Below are 23454 nucleotides of genomic sequence, written 5' to 3'. Positions count from 1 at the left end.
AAAAAGACAAATTATACTTTGGCATTTTAAATTTCCTCTTTACTGAGAGTGGTCCAAAGGTAATTAAAATGTCACACTGTTCATCATTATAATCTTGCTTTCAATTATATCCTTCAGCCATTTTTCTCTGAATCTTGTCTGGTCAGGTCTAAAAGAGAAAATAAAACACAGATCAGAGACTGCAATCGGTACACATGCCCCCTCTCTGTGTAACCTAACTCCAATAAGAAAATAACAGAACGTTGTGCTTTTTCAGCCAGAACATGGAAACTTGAAGAAAAGGGGAGATTGGGATGGGTTAATGGGTTATTAAAAATGACTATACTAGGGGGTATATGTACTAAACTGCAGGTTTGAAAAAGTGGAGATGTTGCCCATAGCAACCATTCAGATCTTGGTTGTCATTTTGCAGAATGAACTAAATAAATGATAACTAGAATCTGATTGGTTGCTATAGGCAACATCTCCACTTTTTCAAACCCAGTTTAGTAAATATACTCCCAGGACTTAACTGCATATCCTGCTGTGCGGTGTCTTCACACGACAGGCAGTTACCTCTATTGCAAATGCCGCCTACACAGGAATCCTATCCTATCCTTAAGCCTTAGTGCTGCCCTTTTATCCTTTTTTATTACTCTTTATAAACTATTACTTTTCAATCGGAACTCTGCTACTGTAAAAGCTATACATGCACAGATCACACTCACTAATCATACCTGTGCACAAGTCTGTTTGATTCAAAGATAAAAAATACTTCCACTGGTAAAGCCTGAAAAAGAGAACAAATAATCGAGACAGTCAAAGAAAGAAGAATCCAAATATGGTGCAAAGAAACTGGACATCTTGTAAATGGGCCTAAAGGTTTACAATCTAATGACTGCAGGTTTTGTGTTTGTGAACAGTGGGAATTATTTTTAGGATGACACTTTGTCATTGCATAGGGTGCTAATGGGGCTGTTATACTGGTAAAGCAGAGAGCTATAAAGCACTATATATCACTACTGCAGCGAAAACTAGTGCATTGCAGACCATCTGTAACCCTACATTAGAACTCTAACAGAGCACTTCCATAGAGCTCTATAGTGAGCTGTGGATGGAATTAGTCCACTAGCGCTGAGAACCAGCTCTTGGCTACAAGTAACAGGGTCTTCCCCTGGGGAGGGGTGACATAGCCCTCAACATTTGGTAGAGGGGAGTTTTAAATCTGTATTTTAACAAAAAATGGACAACTCCTCTGAATGCATGTATTCTAATGTAAGATTTACTCTTGAAATCCACCACCACTCCTTTTATAAATCTTGCACTTGCCCCCGGTAATAATTTTCCTTTCCTATATAAGTTTTTCATAGCATAGTTTTGCATGAAAAACCCATGTTATAACTTTTTAAACCACAAGTAGGGCAAGAATTGATTAATACTTACAGGAGGTTTAATTTTTGAGACCTTTATTGTAAAGTAGACACAGGCAGTTGCCCTAGGAATTGGTTTCCTGCAGGTTGGGATGCTCCATCTCATTCTATAATGGAAGAGTTTACTGAACTCCATCTCTTCTTCCTTCAGAAAATCTGTACAGTACAACCAGCTCTCATGTAATTCCCATGTCTGCTTTCAACAAATACAGAGATGCATCCAATGTCAAACATGTTGATTGCTTGTTTTAGGCATATTAAGTGTTGTCAGCAAATGTACGTTAAATACCTGTATTTAATACCATATTATGATTTGGCTTATATATCTGACAGAGCTTCATGTGGCTCTACTGCCCTTGGGAACCCCCAGAGTTCAGCCCATTGTAATCACTTGTCACAGTTTTGTTTTAAATTTTAAGTTGAATCAGCCAACTCTCCTCAGATGTGGAAGATAAAAGGAGCAATGAGGTTGTCAATGCTGCTACTGAGGGCCCCATTAGGGGTGCGTACTCTGTGTCATGGGGAAAGAGTGAAGGAATATTAGGGTATATAATTTAGTCACATATACCTTCATATTGACTGTTGGGGGCATATTGGCTACCCAGTGGTATGTGAGATTACATCGAGCATATTGGCTACATACTGGCATATAAGGCCATACAGATCATATTGACTATTTTGTAGTATGTCAGGCTATAGGAGGCATATTAGTTATGTGACACATGATGGTAGGATCAGAGGTTTTAAATGCTCTCTCCAATGCCCAGGATGCAGCCTTAGTTCTAGGGCAGTGTTGGCTAACCTGTGACACTCCAGGTGTTGTGAAACAACAAGTCCCAGCATACCGTTCCAGCAATAAGCTGCTATATATTGGCAAAGCATGCTGGGACTTGTAGTTTCACAACACCTGGAGTGTCACAGGTTAGCCAACACTGTTGTAGGGAGTCAGTTCAGGTATGATGAGTCGAGTCAGAGTTCAAGCTCTTCAATGAGTTGGCTCCTAGGCAAGGTCATGGCTATGAATTATGCTGAACCAAGCATTGATGGTAAAGATAGTGAAAGAGTTGAGGTAGAGCGTTACACTGATGAGACATCGGAGTTGGAGAATGAGAGCTGTGACAAGCATCAGAGACATCAGGTGCATTTACTGGCATTTTGGAAGCAATAGTGCAGAGTCTAATGCTGCCAATCTAACCTGCTTACAGAGTACAGATGGCTAGGACAGTACACCTGAGCCAAATGAGTACTTGCAAGCTGTGTTTCAACGGATATTGAATGATCAAATGAGCTTCTGGTGTAGGATGGCGTAGAGGTCTCCAGGCAGAATGGAAATCCTCAAGACAAATAAGTGTCAGCTCTTGTGCAGAACCTGGGAATCACTGTTAAATATTTATTGCAAGAATTAAGTGTATGCTCATTAAGTTTAATGGAGTGAGATTATCAAGAGATGGTCTGGTATCCCTTGTTACTAACATCTGTGATGTTTACTGCACATCTAACAGTTGAACTGATTTTTAAACTTGTATGTGCAAGGGCCTTTTCTATGCATTAACCCACTGAGCCTGGGGATACATAAGAGACACAGATGGCCTGAAGAAATCTGAGTAATAGGTAGGAGCATGTGTGGAGACCACACTGTCCACCAGTTTAAATGGGTCTAGAAAATGACACCCAACATGGGCACCCCCACTTTGTGGAGGTACAAGCACACAAAGCGGTGCCGGTGGCTCAATGCACAGAGATTTAAATGCATTTAATGTAACCACAGCAACACCTTTGAGGGTACTCGGTCTGACCAGCCCTGAGTACTGCAATCCCAACAAAGGTTACCTACAGGGTGATGATTCACCAACCATCCAACAACTAAGTTACTGGCATTGATTACCATGTGTGCCAGGTTGAGCCTTGACAAACATTGCTAAGGTCCATGTTAATGACAAGTAGCAGTGAGTGTGTGGGAAAGATGCAGATTCAACCCTAATGGATTTGAAGGCAGTGAAGTAAGTAACAGCTCAGTGAGGAGTTAGTGGTTAAGCCACTCTCAGGGGAATAGACACAGAGAGAGATACTGTAGCTGTAATTGAACTTAAAGTAACTCCCATAGAAGACAGCGGGGGGAGGGGAGCTTTGAGAGGTAGATTGTTTACACAGTCATTGGCACCCTTCCAGCAACAATGGACCCAGAGTACACTGAGGGACGGATTTATCATGGCAAAACAGGTAAAATTTATAATGCATGCAACTATCCTGCCCACAATCCAATGGAAAAGTACAAGCAGGTGTTTTGGATCCAGAACAGTATGCCAATTCTGGGTGATAATGTTAGCAAAGCCAAGCTAGTGGTTTAGGATGTGGTTCGCACCTGGAGAGAGTTTGGGTTTTCGATGAGGTGGACACTCCTGAGGAAGTGGTTCATGGGCCAGAGTAACTTAAAACATGAAGTCCTCTTTGTCCTCAGTCATGTCAGAGAAACAGGGTACTTTAAGTATTATCCAGGACCAGATGTCATCAAGTCGGAATGTCACTGTGGTCACTACAATGTCTGGACCATCTTAACGTACTCAGCCCTTTATTAGTGGGTAAGAGCTGTTACGGTGTAAGAGGGGTCCATTCATACATACGTATACCAGTGTGTTTCATAATCTGGGCTACAGTCACAATAAGAAGAAAGACTCTGTGTGCATACCGACTATTTCTGCATAGTGGGTAACTTATTGGGGGGAGACAGGGTATAAATTGCACCCTTATATTGCTGCTTCAGTACATTTTGTATTGTAAAGATGAGTATTAATTAATGAGTTTTGCCTTGGCGGGATTGTATTACAGTAATAGACCACTAGAGTGTGACATTATATCCTTGAGATAATTGGGGGAAGTGTGTAATGCCACTTTGACTGAGTACTGATTAGTGGATTGTGCCCCATAGTTTTGAGTACTGACCCCAACGTAGGATTGGAGGATTTAAATGTTCTCCCTGATGCCCAGGAAGTGGGCTCATTAGGCATCCTGTTGACCACAGGGCCCAAAGCAGCACGTTTGGCAACTACATGGCCCTGGATCCGAGGGGGCCATGAAATTGTCAGGCCCGTAGCAGCTGGTACTCCTGCTACCCTGGTAAGTACACTCTTTGTTCAGTGCTATTCAATATCCTGGACACAACTACTACTTTGGAAAATAATGGATGCAGTATATATGTGATGATTTTACAACAAACACAGTACAGAGATCTTTTGATTTACAATATTAACATAGTAAGTCCTAAGTGTGAAAATCTTGTATTGTCTTATCTTACAGAGACATATTCTTCAATTTGCTTTATCCCCAGCTCCTCAGTGAAATCCCGACAGGGGAGCCATTTAAGGCTCTTCGTGTCATATTCCTGCTCTAAAACAAAAATAGCGATAAAGAATATTACTATGCTGAACAACAGACATTTTAATAAGATGAAGCAATGGTTTCGCTTACCTGTCCTGGTTTCCTCCACTGGGACTGTATGTAGGGTTCTCAGTGATTCCTGGGCATCTCTTATGGCAGTTTCTACTAGAGCGCAGGCTCTTTCTCTTAGTGCTGCAATGTAGCTTTCCTCAGATTCCATTTTATCCTGTTAAAATAATAATTTTTCAGATATGTTGTGCTATTAATGTAAACATCTATCCTTTTCTTTTTAAAGTATAAATAACATCCGTAGCTAAGGTTGTTAGATTTCATCTAAAACAAAGATTACATGTTCATTAAAGAGCCGCTTAACCTAATTTAAGGAGGAGCCGACTGTACAATGTACAAGGCCTTCTAAAGGACATTGTACAGCCGACGCCTCCTTAAATTACTACCTTAACAGCACGAATGATAGCGTGGCTCTTGAAAGTGGCATCATTGTAGTGTTCCGAGATCTTCATCGGTTGGATTTGTTTGAAGTCTCCATTTCAAGCAGACGGTATTACCACTCTGTCGCCAATGAGAGCTTCAGTGTCATCATGTCGGGGTATGTAGTGTCAACGTTTAGCTTGTCGTTTTAATGACTGCCACTGGAAAAAAGCGGCCCTACCACAGCTTGAAGAAAGGCACTAAGGATTAATCCTTGGGCTTGACACACACCTTCTAAAAACAACTTTTTCTTAATACCTTTAGCCAGGATGGATCACAACTGAATTAAACCCATGATAATGCAGATCAAGTTATATAGGCAGAGTAACAGTAAAGTTGATGTACAACTTGAAGCAGACCTGAGAGAACAGAGCTAGGGAAGCAGGCCTAGAGGTACAGAGGGTGATGCAATAGTAAAAGAAGAACTAGAGATGCTCAGGCTCGGTTCCCCAAGAACCAAACACACCCGAACTTAGCAGATCCGAGTACCGAGCTGAGCCGGCTCGGTACTTTCGTGCGCCCTCAGAATTAAAAATGAGGCAAAATGTCATTGTTATGTCATCGGATCTCGCGAGTTTTGGATCCTATAAGTACCGCCCTCAACGGCGATCCAGCGCCATTTCACAGAGGGACACAGAAGAGGTAGCACAATTCTTGGCAGTCTGTAGAGCAGTTGGGCAGCGTCATAGGTAGAAAAGAAAGAGGAGGAGTAGCAGTGTTCTTCAAAGTCTCCAGTAACATTCAGGACAGCTACTTTGCTCCATTGCTAATTGTCATTGCTGAAATACAAATACTAGGGCTAGCAGGCTTGGTCTAAATCTGCAGGTACATTTTACTGTATCATAGCTCACTCAGAAACAGGAGAGATGGCAGGGTTCAGTGCTGAAACATAAATTGTAATAATAGGGCTGTCAGTGTTCTTAAAAATCTCCAGTGACATTCTACTGTGCCATAACTCATACAGAAACAGGAGGGGTAGCATTGTTCTTGTCACTCTCCAGTCTCAGTCATGATTATACTAATCCCTCTACCTCATGTGCTAAAGTCTATGTTCAAGTGCATAGTGGTTTTAAGTCAGGGAAACAAAAAAAACACCTCTCTAATAAAGGTAAAAGTTTACTGTACAAAAACATAAAATTGCCAACATGCCATTCTACCCAAAATATTACTAAGCATACCAGCATCAGCTAGCTCCCTTCTCTCAGCTAGATCTCAGCACCTGCTATCTACTCTGTCATCATATTCACCCTCATCAGTGTGTACATCATCCTCAAACAATACTAATTCATCCCCACTGGAATCCACCTTCACAGAAGTCTGTGTACTTTGATGTAATTGCAGGAAATGGCCTTCCTCATGGAATTTGTAGTTCATTTTACAGAAGAGCTGTCACGATTTTTGGGCAATTCTTTTAGACCAGACCAAATGTCAAAATGTTGTGCAGACTCATCTGCATCGCCACTGGGTGTCTTGGGAAAGCTAAGTTTTTTCCTAGCAGCAATTTCCAGAGAAACTGAAGGAGGAGACGTCATTGTGTCAGGTACCACTTGAGCTGTCAGCTTGCTGACTAGGAGCTCATTGCATCTCTTGAGATCTGGGTCAGTTGGAAAGAAAGAAAAGACATAGCTCTTAAACCTAGCATCAAGCACAGTTACCAAAATGTAATGATCCGATTTCAAGATGTTGATAACTCTTGGGTCCTGGTGAAGCGAAAAAAATACTTAATATCTACAAGTCCAACATAATCAGCGGAATTGCTTTGTTTAATTTCCTCCTTCAATTTCTCTTGCTGCGTTTCAAAAAGTCTAATTAGGGAAATCACTTGACTCAAGCTAACAGTGTATGCACTCTCTTCACAGGTGACTACTTCGAGTTGTTTCAATACCTTGCACAACATGGAAAGAATTCTCCACTGCGCTGGACTAAAGTACATTCCCCTAAATTCTATTCTTCTTGCAGCTGCTGCATTCTCCTACATGCTGTTGCAGAATCCCAACAATGATTCTAAATATTTGGGACACAGACAGCATCGCCTGCATGTCATTGTCATTTTTTAAAAAGTTCTGTACCACCAAGTTGATTGTGTGAGCAAAACAGGGAATGTGATGGAATTCCCCCTGCTGTAATACTCTAACAATATTGGTGGCGTTATCAGAAATCACATATCCTCAGGAATGTCCAAGCAGGATACGCTATGTTGCAATGACATCCCTTAGTTTTTCAAAAAGGTTGTCAGAGGTATTACCTCTGACCTGCGTCTTGTCTCATCTCTGATAACCACCTCTCACTCCCGCCTTCAAGACTTCTCCTGTGCTGCTCCCCACTTATGGAATTCTCTACCTTGCTCAATCAGACTTTCCCACAGCCTTCAAATCTTTAGATGTTCTTTGAAAACCCATCTCTTTTTTAGAGGTGACCTTATCCTCGATAACACTATTCACACTAATACACCCTCACAACTATCCCAATCTCAACTCTGAGCCACACTCCTCTTTTTTCAGCTGTGCCCTCTTCCCTTTAGAATGTAAAATCTCTTATGAGCAGGGTCCTCCATACCCTTTGTTTTCATGTCTCCATTCATTTTCTCTGCCTTGTCTGTTCTTGTTTTACGCATGTCTTGTTTTATATATGTCCTTGTCTTCCCTACTGTACGGCGCTGTGGAGCACTGTGGTGCCTTACAAATCTACAATAATAATAATAATTATAATATGCCTCTTAGTGAAGCAGATGATACATAGACTACCCTGCCTTTGAAAAATGTGACGTTCTTGGGTACATGCTGCTGCTGTTCATGCTGGTGAAGGCTAAACACCAACCCAGTGGGCTGTCACAGTCATATAGTCTTTAGTTTGCCCAGTTCCGCTTGTCCACATATCTGTGGTTAAGTGTACAGTGGGTAGAATGGCATTTTGTAGCCCAATAATTACATTTTTACCAACCTTCTGGTAGAGGTGAGGAATTGCTTTTCTATTAAAATGGTGTCGTGATGGAATTTGGTAATGGGGACACAAGACCTCAAGTAATTGTCTAAAACCAGCTGCATTAATAGTGGATATTGGACGGAGATCTAATACTAGCATAGTCACCATGGCGTCTGTGATCCGCTTTGCGACTGGGTGACAGCTTTCATACTTGCTTAGGATTGTTTTAACAGTCAATTGTTGTAATCTACTAGTGGTCTTCTTCTTGGGCTGCTTCTGGGTTGAAGATCCACCCCCAGCAGCAGGAGCAGCAGCAGTGGGCCTAACGCTCAAGGATTTTTCTGAGGAGTCGTGGATAGGGGAGGAGTCATCTTGCATTAGCAACTTGGATGCAGGACTAACTCCGATCACTTGTGAGGATATTGATGATGAAGGTATTTGGGATGTAGATTGCAGGTGCTGGGATCTAGATGAGAGAAGGGAGATAGCTGATGCTGGACTGCTTGTTGTTATTTTTTTAGCATAAGTTTCTTATTTTCCCAAGAGCTTTCCATGAACTTGCTTCAAAAGGCGTAACATGGATGAGTATCATAGATGGTTAAGGTCCTTAGCTCTACTGAGTGTGGCTTTACAATGCTACAAATGGCTAGACGACTGTCAGAATTTGGGTAAAACTAATTCCACACATAAGAAGTGGATTTTTTGGTCCTATGCCCAGGCATGACAATGGCCTTCTTATCACTGTCAAGAATTGCTGCAGTCTTTGAAAGTGTATGAAAATAATATTGCATACTTGCCAACTCTCCCGGAATGTCCGGGAGACTCCCGAATTTCGCACGAGTCTCACGGACTCCGGGGAGAGTGCGTCAATCTCCCGGATTTGCCCATTTCCTAGTGAAGTGGGCAGAATTAGGTCCAAAATGTTTGGCTGCGCCCCTACTGTAAAATGATGTGTTTTGCGTCATTACGGGGCGGGGCCAAATGACACGATTTTCAGAGCCCCGCCCCCTGCACGCCCACATTCCCCGGCGGGCTCCCGGATCATACTTGCTATAAGTTGGCAAGTATGTAATATTGTGACATGTGAGGTGGTCAAAAATTGACTGCAAATGACTTGAAATTAGTGTTATTGAGGTTAATAATAATGTAGGAACAAAAAACGAGCAAAATGATGTGATTTTAGCATATTTTAGCTATTTTTCTAAAATATACAGATCCAAAAGCAAGACCAAGACCAAAACACACAAGGGCAGTTTTGCCAAAACCAAAACATGAAGTTAATCCGGATCCAAAACCAAAACCAGAACACAGGGGTCATGAGAGCTTACATCGTCATGAGAGCTTACATCCTAAAGGGAAAGGGAAGGCACAAATAAAGTGGCACAGAGTTCGGAAGTGGAGGTTATAGCAGAGGTAAAGGAGTTATGAGGAGGCCTGATAGGCGTGAATAAAAAAATGAGTTGAAGCCTTGTAAGGCGGAGACTAATCTAATAGGGCATGGGAGATCAATCCACAGATAATTAGCTGTCCGGATGAAGTCCTGGAAGCAGGAGAGGTAATCAGTGTGATAGCAAGGAGGCGGTATTAAAGGCAGCAGAGTGGTCAAGAATGATGTGAAGGCAAAAGGGTTACTTAGATTTAGTTGAGAGAAGGCTGTTAATTACCCAAATTTTTGTTTACTAAGGTCCAAAGGTAGCACAATATTTCCACAGTAATAAAATATTGCAGGTATGAGGTTTGTTGGCTATGTAATAAACACAAGGGGTGGGATAATGGAGGGGTTTTCTGTTGTCCTACCAGATAACAGCCAGGATTTAACCAATTATTATGTGCTGCCTTCAGAATTAAGGAAACGAACATTTCAGTGAGTAGAAAGTTTAATTATATAAATATTTGAACTGCTCTCTTCATAAAACTTGCTAAGTTTGGGAAACACTTGCAAGTTAACTTTGTCAATAGTGGGTACAGGGGCCCAGCAGGGTGCTGGGTCCCAGACTCTTTTTCTACTTATGCTACTACTTTCTGTAGCAAACCACAAAAATATCTTACGTGGCTTGCTATCTTCCAGAACGCTTATTCACTGCTTCGCTCTACACGTGGATCCTCTGTACTCATATATATATATATATATATATATATATATATATATATATATGTCTATGTGTCCTTGGATGTTTATTTTCTTCGCTGATAGCTACCATCAACCTACTCCATTCTTGCGCAGCTTTAGCTTACACCCAAAAAACAAACAAACATATTTTTGTATATTTAACACAAGTAAATGAATGTAACCCAACTCCAGACATTAGGCAAATGTCTGGAGTTGGGTTACATTCATTTACTTGTGTTAAAATCTGTTCAAAATCACCCTATCCTGCGGTGCTTCTAGTCATTCCACTCACTGCCTGTGGCAGCAACTGAAATGGCGTCTCACTTATCCCTTACACAAAGAGCTATAAATATTGTGTTGTGTACAAATAGTAAAAACAAGACGAATATTATTACTTTAATAATTATTAAAGCTACCATGAAATAGAAGACACTAAGTTAGATGTCTGCAGCAAGAAAATATGGTATTTTGTACATTAATTCCCTACATTTTTCTGCCCCCCAATCCTGCTGCCTGAGGCAGCTGCCTCAGGTTGGCACCTGCTCTCATCAGACTTCATAAAGATATGTGTAAGTTCAAATCTTATTTTATCTCCAGCACTACTGAAACTTCAGTTATAATATCCTCTTTACTACTACATATATGTACTGATGGAATAGGTGATACAGCTTATTTAAAGCTGCACTACCATCTAGAGAGTGAGTGGGGCATTAGAACTTTGCCCCCACCCTGAAGTTTGGGCGTCTGCTCTGTGCAGACCCCGTTTTTTCCCTGGATTCCAAGACTAGTTTTACAGTCCCAACTGGAAACCTGATTTCTGTGACGACTTGTGAGCGGGAGGACCAATAAGAATCCACGATCATACGCACTACAACTTCGTATTGGTCCTCTGACTCACATTGCCGTTCACCAGCTTTTAATAGAAGGATTGAACATGGTTGTAAAATGTTTAATTGATTTCATTGTTCAATTGTAAGATACTACTTTCTACATTTGTGTATAGCTAAATATATTGAGAGTAGTTCTGGATGTGCGTGATCTGGATAGTATTCAGTAGCATCACACTTGGGATTCTGCTAACATTGTGTAGTAGATATAATACTCATAGAAAACAAAACAAATAAGCTATAAGCTGCCAGGGTAGCCTGCATTATTGTTGCTCTCCTGACTGTCTCATTAATTTGTCACTCTGTACTGAGCAGCAAACAGCTATTATTGCAAGGGTTTCAGATATTCAGTGTTTTATTTTTTGGGGAATTGGAGTTTATTATTGCAAATCCTTGAAATATGCTGTAACAAGCACGTTTCATTAAAGAGGCTCAGTCCCGTTAGTCAGCCAGACATGAAAAGCTCGATCTTTGTTACGTATACCTATATACCCCTATACCTATACCTATATACACATCTGTCGCCACTTCTGAAAGATACTGTTGTCAGCTTCTCTAGGAGAATGGGCGGATTTGATGGCACTGTCAGAGGATGACAGCAAACACTGTGATATGTGTTCATCATCTGACCCCATTTTTCCTCCTCATCATTTATTTATATAGCGCCACCAAAGACGCAGTACTGTATCATCTGCCCCAACCAACATCTGATAGATCACGATCAGTTATTGATTAGAATCATTGGTCTTTTTGGCCCATACATGCTATGATTTGCAAACAATTAAGTTTAAACAGCCTAATTTGAACGGTGGCTAAGTGGTTAGCACTTCTGCCTCACAGTGCTGAGGTCATGAGTTCAATTCCCGACCATGGCCCTATCTGTGGGGAGTTTGTATGTTCTTCCCCGTGTTTGCGTGGGTTTCCTCTAGGGATGTGCACCGGCGACTTTTGAGGTCTCGTGTTTTGTGTTTTGGATCCGGATTTTCGTTATTTTTGAGGTTCGGATTTGTCTCGCAAAACACTTGACGAAAGGTCTCGGTTCGGATTTAAGGTTTTGGATTCGGATTTTTTTGCAAAAAAACATAAAAAGTTTAAAAATCAAGTTTTTGGGCTTATTTTCACTCCTAGGCTATTATTAACCTCAATAACATTCAATAACAAGCATTTCCACTAATTTACAGTGTATTCTGAACACCTCACAATATAGTTATTAGTCCAAAACGTTGCAACAAGGTATCTTTCTGGACTGCGTAGAGGAGTGGGTCACCACAATATATATTAAAAATGCTGAACTTTTATGAATCGCACCAATAAATGTACCTGGACTGCGTAGAGGAGTGGGTCACCACAATATATATTAAAAACCCTGAACTTTTATGAATCGCACCAATAAATGTACCTGGACTGCGTAGAGGAGTGGGTCACCACAATATCTTAAAAACCCAGAACTTTTATGAATCGCACCAATAAATGTACCTGGACTGCCTAGAGGAGTGGGTCACCACAATATATATTAAAAACCCTGAACTTTTATGATTCGCACCAATAAATGTACCTGGACTGCCTAGAGGAGTGGGTCACCACAATATATATTAAAAACCCTGAACTTTTATGAATCGCACCAATAAATGTACCTGGACTGCGTAGAGGAGTGGGTCACCACAATATATATTAAAAACCCTGAACTTTTATGAATCGCACCAATAAATGTACCTGGACTGCGTAGAGGAGTGGGTCACCACAATATATTAAAAACCCTGAACTTTTATGAATCGCACCAATAAATGTACCTGGACTGCGTAGAGGAGTGGGTCACCACAATATATATTAAAAACCCTGAACTTTTATGAATCGCACCAATAAATGTACCTGGACTGCGTAGAGGAGTGGGTCACCACAATATATATTAAAAACCCTGAACTTTTATGAATCGCACCAATAAATGTACCTGGACTGCGTAGAGGAGTGGGTCACCACAATATATTAAAAACCCTGAACTTTTATGAATCGCACCAATAAATGTACCTGGACTGCGTAGAGGAGTGGGTCACCACAATATATTAAAAACCCTGAACTTTTATGAATCGCACCAATAAATGTACCTGGACTGCGTAGAGGAGTGGGTCACCACAATATCTTAAAAACCCTGAACTTTTATGAATCGCACCAATAAATGTACCTGGACTGCGTAGAGGAGTGGGTCACCACAATATATATTAAAAACCCTGAACTTTTATGATTCGCACCAATAAATGTACCTGGACTGCGTAGAGGAGTGGGTCACCACAATATATTAAAAACCCTGAACTTTTATGAATCGCACCAATAAATGTACCTGGACTGCGTAGAGGAGTGGGTCACCACAATATCTTAAAAACCCTGAACTTTTATGAATCGCACCAATAAATGTACCTGGACTGCGTAGAGGAGTGGGTCACCACAATATATATTAAAAACCCTGAACTTTTATGATTCGCACCAATAAATGTACCTGGACTGCGTAGAGGAGTGGGTCACCACAATATATTAAAAACCCTGAACTTTTATGAATCGCACCAATAAATGTACCTGGACTGCGTAGAGGAGTGGGTCACCACAATATCTTAAAAACCCTGAACTTTTATGAATCGCACCAATAAATGTACCTGGACTGCGTAGAGGAGTGGGTCACCACAATATATATTAAAAACCCTGAACTTTTATGATTCGCACCAATAAATGTACCTGGACTGCGTAGAGGAGTGGGTCACCACAATATATTAAAAACCCTGAACTTTTATGAATCGCACCAATAAATGTACCTGGACTGCGTAGAGGAGTGGGTCACCACAATATCTTAAAAACCCTGAACTTTTATGAATCGCACCAATAAATGTACCTGGACTGCGTAGAGGAGTGGGTCACCACAATATATATTAAAAACCCTGAACTTTTATGATTCGCACCAATAAATGTACCTGGACTGCGTAGAGGAGTGGGTCACCACAATATATTAAAAACCCTGAACTTTTATGAATCGCACCAATAAATGTACCTGGACTGCGTAGAGGAGTGGGTCACCACAATATCTTAAAAACCCTGAACTTTTATGAATCGCACCAATAAATGTACCTGGACTGCGTAGAGGAGTGGGTCACCACAATATATATTAAAAACCCTGAACTTTTATGATTCGCACCAATAAATGTACCTGGACTGCGTAGAGGAGTGGGTCACCACAATATCTTAAAAACCCTGAACTTTTATGAATCGCACCAATAAATGTACCTGGACTGCGTAGAGGAGTGGGTCACCACAATATATTAAAAACCCTGAACTTTTATGAATCGCACCAATAAATGTACCTGGACTGCGTAGAGGAGTGGGTCACCACAATATATTAAAAACCCTGAACTTTTATGAATCGCACCAATAAATGTACCTGGACTGCGTAGAGGAGTGGGCACTGGGCACCACAATAAAATATATAAAAAACCTTCAACAGGTCTGCATTACACTACACATACGGCTGCTCCTCCATCCTCTCCATCATATACATGTTGGAGTTTTAGCGTGTGACAACCTCTTGTTTTTGATAATGTCAGTGCATTTTGAATATTTTTCAATTTGCCCCACACCACTGAATGTACTTTATCTATGATACGCATCTATCTATCTAGACTGCGTAGTGGGGTGGCCCCGGTACCCAATTTGATACCGGGGCCACAATACCTCCTCCAAACATGGTACAGACAATTCGTCATTGAGATCCCAGACAGACAGGGTCGAAGTGTTATTGTTTGACTTTGTAAACCCAAAAAACTGTCCCTGTTGCACATAGTCGTGCAATGAAGACTGACTTTTTCATTTAAAGGCACGATCTTTCAAGTGTAGTGTTTGTAAGTCTAAGTCATATTATACTTTTGGTAAAATTGGTTTATTTTGTTCCTCTTTATGGTAATTAGTAATAGAATTAAAGTATGAAATAGAATTAAAGTATGAAATAGAATTAAAGTATGAATAGAATTAAAGTATGAAATAGAATTAAAGTATGAAATAGAGTGGTATATAGAGTTGTAGTGTGGTATACTATAAATAGAGTGGTCCACACAATATAATAATAATAAAACCCTCAACTGGTCTGAATTCCACCAAACAAGTATCTGGACTGCGTAGTGTGGTGGCCCCGGTACACAATTTGGTACCGGGGCCACAATACCTCCTCCAAACATGGTACAGACAATTCGTCATTGAGATCCCAGACAGACAGGGTCGAAGTGTTATTGTTTGACTTTGTAAACCCAAAAAACTGTCCCTGTTGCACATAGTCGTGCAATGAAGACTGACTTTTTCATTTAAAGGCACGATCTTTCAAGTGTAGTGTTTGTAAGTCTAAGTCATATTATACTTTTGGTAAAATTGGTTTATTTTGTTCCTCTTTATGGTAATTAGTAATAGAATTAAAGTATGAAATAGAATTAAAGTATGAAATAGAATTAAAGTATGAAATAGAGTGGTATATAGAGTTGTAGTGTGGTATACTATAGATAGAGTGGTCCACACAATATAATAATAATAAAACCCTCAACTGGTCTGAATTCCACCAAACAAGTATCTGGACTGCGTAGTGTGGTGGCCCCGGTACACAATTTGGTACCGAGGCCACAATATAATTAAAAAACCCTCCACGTGTCAGAATTCCACCAAACAAGTATCTGGACTGCATAGTGGGGTGGCCCCGGTACCCAATTTGATACCGGGGCCACAATACCTCCTCCAAACATGGTACAGACAATTCGTCATTGAGATCCCAGACAGACAGGGTCGAAGTGTTATTGTTTGACTTTGTAAACCCAAAAAACTGTCCCTGTTGCACATAGTCGTGCAATGGACAGTTACTTTTTTATTGAAAGACTCAAGCTTTCAAGTGTAGTGTTTATAAAATATAAACAACAATACAGTAGTTTTAGAGCACGTCAATACCTCTTGTTTTAAATTATGACACGGCATTTTACTTTTGGTTTAATTTCTTGTATTTTTTTAAATTTGGTTTTACTTTTTGAACATGGCAAACGACTGTTGATTGGTCATATAATGCAAAAAAAAAAGGTCCAAGATGGAATTGTCCTTGGGCCATCACACCCACCCTTATGTTGTTGAAATAGGACATGCACACTTTAACAAACCAATCATTTCAGCGACAGGGCCTACCAAACAACTTTGGTTGAAATGATTGGTTTGTTTGGGCCCCCACACCAAAAAAAGCTATTCATCTCTCCCTGTACAGACTAAACAGGCTCTACTGAGGCAAGATGTCGTCCTCATCCTCAACCTCTGATTCCTCTCCCCCTACAGTGTGTACTTCCTCCTCATCACACATTATCAATTCGTCCCCGCTGGACTCCACAACCACAGGTCCCTCTGTACTGTCTGGAGGGCAGTGCTGTACTTCATTGAGGAATTGATTATTCATTTTTATAAACATCATTTTTTCAACGTTCTGAGGAAGCAACCTCCTTCGCCGCTCACTGACCAGGTTCCCCGCTGCACTAAAAACTCTTTCCGAGTACACACTGGAGGGGGGACAACTCAGGTAAAATAGAGCCAGTTTGTACAGGGGCTTCCAAACTGCCTTTTTTTCCTGCCAGTAACAATATGGACTGTCTGACATGTCTACTTGGATGGTGTCAGCAAAGTAATCATCCACAATTTTTTCTATTGTGACAGCATCCAATGCAGCGACAGTAGACATGTCTGCAATGGTTGGCAGGTCCTTCAGTCCGGACCAGATGTTATCAGCATCCCCGCCAGCGCCTCTTTTGGGAAAACTGAGCTTTTTCCTCGCAGCCATAGATGTGGAAGAAAATGAGGGTGGAGCTGTTGGCATGTCACGGTCCTCTTCAGAGGACAATCTCCTGACCAGCAGGTCTTTGCACCGCTGTAGACTTGTGTCCGCCGGAAACAGAGACACAACATACGCTTTAAACCGAGGATCGAGCACGGTGGCCAGAATGTATTCCTCTGACTTTAAAAGAGTGACCACCCTCGGATCCTGGCAAAGCGTACGAAGGGCTACATCCACAAGAGCTACATGCTTGGTGTAATCGCAATGGCTTACCAGCTCCTCCCTCACTTTCTCCAGCTGCTTCTGCAACAGCCTGATCAGGGGAATGACCTGACTCAAGCTGGCAGTGTCGGAACTGACTTCTCGTGTGGCAAGTTCAAATGGCTGCAGAACCTTGCACAACACGGAAATCAGTCTCCACTGCGCTTGACTCAGGCGCATCCCCACTCCTTTGCCTATGTCGTAGGTGGCTGTGTAGGCCTGAATGGCCTTTTGCTGCTCCTCCATCCTCTGCAGCATATAGAGGGTGGAGTTCCAGCGCGTCACAACCTCTTGTTTGAGGTGATGGCAGGGCAGGTTCATGCTTTTTTGATGTGCCTCTAGTCTGCGGTAGGCACTGGCTGAATGCCGAAAGTGTCCAGCAATTTTGCGCGCCACCGCAAGCATCTCCTGCACACCCCTGTCACTCTTCAGGTAATGCTGCACCACCAAATTAATGGTGTGGGCAAAACATGGGACGTGCTGGAAATTGCCCATATTTAATGCCCGCACAATGTTACTGGCATTGTCTGACACCACAAATCCCCATGAGAGTCTAAGTGGGGTAAGCCACTGGGAGATAATTTCCCTAATTTTCTCTAATATGTTGTCAGCATTGTGCCTCTTATTAAAGCCTGTAATGCACAATGTTGCCTGCCTTTGCACGAGCCGCCATTTTGTAGTTGCTGCTACTGATGCAGCTGTTGCTGTTGCTGCGGAAGGGGATGCATCTACCCAGTGGGCTGTCACAGTCATATAGTCCTTCGTTTGCCCAGAACCACTTGTCCACATGTCCGTGGTTAAGTGGACAGTGGGTACAACCGCATTTTTTAGAGCACTGAGGACACTTGATCGTACTTCTCTGTACATTTTTGGTATCGCCTGCCTAGTGAAGTGGAATCTCGACGGGATTTGGGACCGGGGACACAATACCTCCATCAACCCTCTAAATCCCACTCCACTGATGGCGGACACCGGGCGCACGTCTAACACCAACATTGCAGTTACAGCCGCAGTTATACGCTTTGCAATAGGGTGACTACTATCGTATTTTGTGGTCATGGCAAACGACTGTTGGACGGTCAATTGTTTTGTGAAAGACTTAGCGGTCTTACGACTTCCCCTCTGGGAAGATGACCGACTAACAGCAGCAACAGCAGCAGTGGCAGTAGTAGGCGTACCGCTGCAGGATTCCTCGGATGAATCCCGTATTGAGGAGGACTCAGTCTGGCTGCTGACTTGGGCTGCAGGACTGAATCTGATGGAGATTGTGGAGGAAGTTGACGAGGAGGGTGTTGCTGGTGTGTATCCAACTGGACCACGGGATTTAGGTGTCCCTGTACCGATGAGGGTCCTAGCCCCAGTTCCTGAACTAACCACTGAACTATGAAGGTTATTCAGGTGACGTATAAGGGAGGATGTTCCTAGGTGGGCAAGATCCTTACCCCTGCTTATTTGAGCTTTACATAAGCTACATATGGCCATACATTGGTTGTCTGGATTTGGATAAAAATAACTCCAGACCGAAGAGGTGCATTTTTTGGTCTTCTGACCAGGCATGACGATGGGCTTTTTCATCCCATGGACATCAGCTGTTTCCCCCCCTGGTGCCTCATTTACAATAACCACATCAGCATCATCATCATCAAGTTCCTCCACAGCGCCAGCTACATCATCAATAGCCTCCTCCCGAGCCACCTCTTCCCGTACAGTGATGGGAAGGTCAGGCTTGACAACCACCAACACCCTTGGACTCGCCTTGTGGATTTGTGATAATTTCTCTTTAGAAGGCAGAGTTGTTTGCTGTTTTGTTGCTGACAGCATAACTCTCTTCAATTTTTTGTAGGGGGGGGGAGGAGGAGGAGGGCTAAGATCCGTGGGTGAAGCTGAACCACTAGTCATGAACACGGGCCAGGGCCTAAGCCGTTCCTTGCCACTCCGTGTCGTAAATGGCATATTGGCAACTTTACGTTTCTCCTCAGATGATTTTAAGTTTCTCTTTTTGCTACTTTTTCTTAACTTGGGCTTTTTGGATTTTACATGCCCGGTACTACGAGATTGGGCATCGGGCTTGGAAGACGACGTTGATGGCATTTCATCGTCTATGTCATGACTAGTGGCAGCAGCTTCAGCATTAGGAGGAAGTGGGTCTTGATCTTTCCCTACTTTATCCTCCAAATTTTTGGTCTCCATTATATGTAGCACAAGATACTGCAGAATGTGTGAACTTGGTAATATTGCAGTACCAATGGACTTATACTGCTGTATTGGTTTTGCAAATTTGGTTATAATAATTATTATATATTTTTTTTTTTTTAAATTTTTTATTTTTTTTTACTTTTTTTTTATTTTTTAAAAACTTGGGAATAATGGGGAAATAACTATGCCCTTAGAAGCACAGAGCACAGGACACAGCACCACTGGACTGAACAGGACACGGCACAGGACCCAGCAGCACTACGGAACTCAGCAGGACAGAGCACAGGACACAGCACCACTGGACTGATACTGCAGAATGTGTGAACTTTGTAATATTGCAGTACCAATGGACTTATACTGCTGGATTGGTTTTGCAAATTTGGTTATAATTATATATATATTTTTTTTAATTTTTAATTGTAATTTTTTTTTTACTTTTTTTTTATTTTTTAAAAACTTGGGAATAATGGGGAAATAACTATGCCCTTAGAAGCACAGAGCACAGGACACAGCACCACTGGACTGAACAGGACACGGCACAGGACCCAGCAGCACTACGGAACTCAGCAGGACAGAGCACAGGACACAGCACCACTGGACTGATACTGCAGAATGTGTAAACTTTGTAATATTGCAGTACCACTGGACTTTTACTGCTGAATGTGTGAACTTGGTAATATTGCAGTACCAATGGGCTTATACTGCAGGATTGGTTGTGCAAATTTTGTGGTAATTAAAAAAAATTAAATTAGTTTTTGGTATTTTTTTAAATAACTTTTTTTTATTTTTTTAAACACAGGGGAATATTGGGGAAATAACTATGCCCTTAGAAGCACAGAGCACAGGACACAGCACCACTGGACTGAACAGGACACAGCACTGGACCCAGCAGCACCACTGACCTCAGAAGGACAGAGCACAGCACACAGCACCACTGGACTGATACTGCAGAACACAGCACAGCACAGCACAGCACAGCACAGCACAGCACAGCACAGCACAGAACTAAACAGCACAGCACGAGATCTACCAGGACAGAGGACCACCTAACACACCCTCCCTCTACCCTGATCAATGCCCGAGTGAAGATGGCGGCGACTAGCGGGGAATTTATAGGATCCGAGTATCGCGAGATCCGACAACGGGATTATGAGTCAGAGCCTCAGTTTCATATTTGAATTTGGCGCCAATACCCGGATCTGTCTCGGATCCGACTCGAATCGGCAATGTTCGGGTGGGCTCGGATTTCAGATATCCGAGCCCGCTCATCTCTAGTTTCCTCCAGGTGCTCTGGTTTCCTCCCACACTCCAAAAAACATACTAGTAGGTTAATTGGCTGCTATCAAAATTGACCCTAGTCTGTATCTGTCTGTCTGTGCGTATGTTAGAGAATTTAGACTGTAATGGGGCAGGGACTGCAGAATGAGTGGAGCTATATAAATAAATGGTGATGATGGTGATAATTAGCCATCAAAGGGCCTATTTACCAATCTGATTTTTCATTAAAATCCACCAAAAAACGGACGCATATTTAATGATCTGGTCCCTGTCTCTTCCAACGCAAAAGCAGGTTCCTATGGGGACTGCTATTTTGCGCAATTGAACACAAACTTGTTCTCCTTAAGGTATGCCAGCTCCGGTTGGCGGCGTTTCCTGTTTATGGTAGTTTTCAGCTCTGTATCACAGCACATTGCAGAGGGATCATATGATTAAAAAAGGTAAAGTTATCAGTTTGCAGGAATAATCTTTTATTCCTTATCATTTCGATAAGGAATGAAAATGATTATGTTTAAACCAGATATTTGATAAATATGCCCCATAATCAACAAATGTATATGATCATGTTTACATTATTCATCAAATGTAAATGTTTTATTAAAATAAATTAAACATCATACAACACAATAATATTTAACAATTGTATAAGTAAACAAGGCTAGGCAGATTTGTCAACATGTTTGTTTCCAGTATATCAAGGATTCATTGTTTTAGTATATCTATTCATATAATTGACCTAATATTTTCAAAGCAACAGATTTATGCAGATGAACATGTAATAAAATAGATAAATACCTACCAGCTTTTTCAGCTAGCTGGCTGTGAATTGTGTGCTCTGGTCATTTCATTTCACAGTTTGCATTGAATTGCAAGGAACAGTGTTTGAACAAAGCTGTAACTAAGGAGACACGTAAACCAACCAATGACAGCTAGACTGCAGAGTCTCCAAAACCTTCAGAGGTCAGTCACACTGGGCTGGTCTGTTGCATGGTTACAGTATTGTGAATTGCATAGTGTAGTAAACACATTATGACATGTCATATAGCATATATATGCAGCTGATTATGCATATGGATTATTTAATATACTATTTGCCATGATGATTGTAGCATCATTCCATCATTTAATTTGACATTACATTTTTTGGGATTGCTACGTATGGTTGCCAAATATTTTGGGAAAAAAGTATAGGACACAGTTCTTTAAAAAGAAATGAAAAATAAAAAACACCAACATTTTAATTATAGGGCTGCTGGATACATTTATTAACACATTGTTTTGATAAATTCATATATGACTTGCACAGGTATTTTGGCTGACTTCAGTACACCTTACATGACCCAATATGTCCCATTTCATCAGGGGCACATTCATCTGTTCTTTTCTGCTTTATCATTGAATTGTCCATACCTCAGTTAGTTTATGAATGTATAAGAGTCTTGTACATAAGTTGTCTCCATAGTGAAATAGGTCATGTTGGCATGTCTGAATTACTTTTGTTTTGTCCTCAACTTTTGTCTTGTGCTTGTTCTGTGTCCCATGAACAATACATGTCCCTACAATCAACAAAAGTACCTTACTACCTGATCATCACCTGCACCTGTTCCACTGCCTATAAGGTGATGATCAGGGAAGGATGTTAACTCATAGTTGCCTACTCTCCCGGAATGTCCGGGAGACTCCCATGTTTCTGGGAGATGTCCTCCTGGGAGAGCAGGGCAACCTCCCAGATCCTGCCCACTTCGTTATTGAAGTGGGTGGGTGCAAGGCTTAGTGATGCGATTCACACGTCATCGTGGCCCCGACCTCTGTTGTAATTGGCTAAAATGATTGTGTCCGTTTAGGGGGCAGGGCCTAAAGGACGCAATGCGCCGGGTCTTGCCCCAACACGCCCACCTCCTCTCAGGATTTCCCGAAGGCCTATGCACAAAGTTGGCAAGTATGGGTTAACTCCTGCAGGTGAGGTGGGAATGTCGAATGACAAAACAGCAGCACCTCTGGTAGCATAGAAGTACTGCAGGCCAGATACAAATTAGGATCAGAGTCCTAACATAAAATATTTTCCCTCTTGTCATTATTTGTCACGAACAGCACTCATCTGAGCCTGCATGACGCGTGTGTGACACAGGATTAACCAAAAAACAACCACCTAGTCTGTATAAAATGATTAAATCCTTCCCTATCTATGCCACACACTAGCTTTGCCATACCAAGTATGCCACCACCAAGGTTGTTTCTATGAAGAGCTGACACTCTTATTTAGGAAGTCTTCAGTTCTCCCTAGAATTAATCTAGCACAATTTACTTTAATCAGAGTTAACATAAACCACAAATGTTCTCCTTGTTTCAATTATGTAGCATCTTGACCAAACTGTAGCGTGAATTCGTAAGGACACAGAGACTGGAACTTATTAAGTGTATGGACAATATATCCACAATGCTTAAGATAAAACAGTTAATAAAAGGCATACAAATATAATGCAATTGTTTCTTATAAAAATAAAAAGGATGAAACACAGAATTAATAACTCACATATAATCAAGTTTCTGGTGCTGGCAGAAGCAGGAAAAATGGGACACTCTTCAATATTGGATTGACTCCCCAAAAGTGAACAAATTCTTACAATCAGAGTCCAGTTTTAAAACCAAGCTGCAGGGCCCACAGCCCCCTTCCTGTGAGGTCAGAACAAATAGGTTTGTGAG

At 41.5% G+C, this 23454-nt stretch overlaps 1 protein-coding gene across 2 annotated transcripts; it reads right to left on the bottom strand.

Moving 5' to 3' along the window:
• Positions 1–38: 38 nt before the first annotated feature.
• Positions 39–21637, bottom strand: AKAP14 (A-kinase anchoring protein 14). Of its 2 annotated transcripts, none has more exons than XM_075186013.1 (6): positions 21551–21637; positions 4875–5010; positions 4702–4793; positions 1423–1605; positions 717–769; positions 39–148 (listed from the first exon to the last, which is right to left on the bottom strand). In XM_075186013.1, exons 2-6 carry the CDS (start codon positions 5002–5004, stop codon positions 64–66), a joined length of 543 nt encoding a protein of 180 aa, XP_075042114.1. In that variant the 5' UTR covers positions 5005–5010; positions 21551–21637; the 3' UTR covers positions 39–63. The 2 variants fall into 2 exon arrangements, with proteins under 2 accessions (XP_075042114.1, XP_075042115.1); XM_075186014.1 differs by having other exon boundaries at positions 1423–1602.
• Between the last annotated feature and the right edge of the window lie 1817 nt (positions 21638–23454).

The sequence above is a fragment of the Mixophyes fleayi genome, chromosome 9 (genome assembly GCF_038048845.1).
Source record: "Mixophyes fleayi isolate aMixFle1 chromosome 9, aMixFle1.hap1, whole genome shotgun sequence".
Taxonomy (NCBI): Eukaryota; Metazoa; Chordata; class Amphibia; order Anura; family Limnodynastidae; genus Mixophyes; species Mixophyes fleayi.
This window is presented reverse-complemented; position numbering and strand designations above follow the sequence as displayed.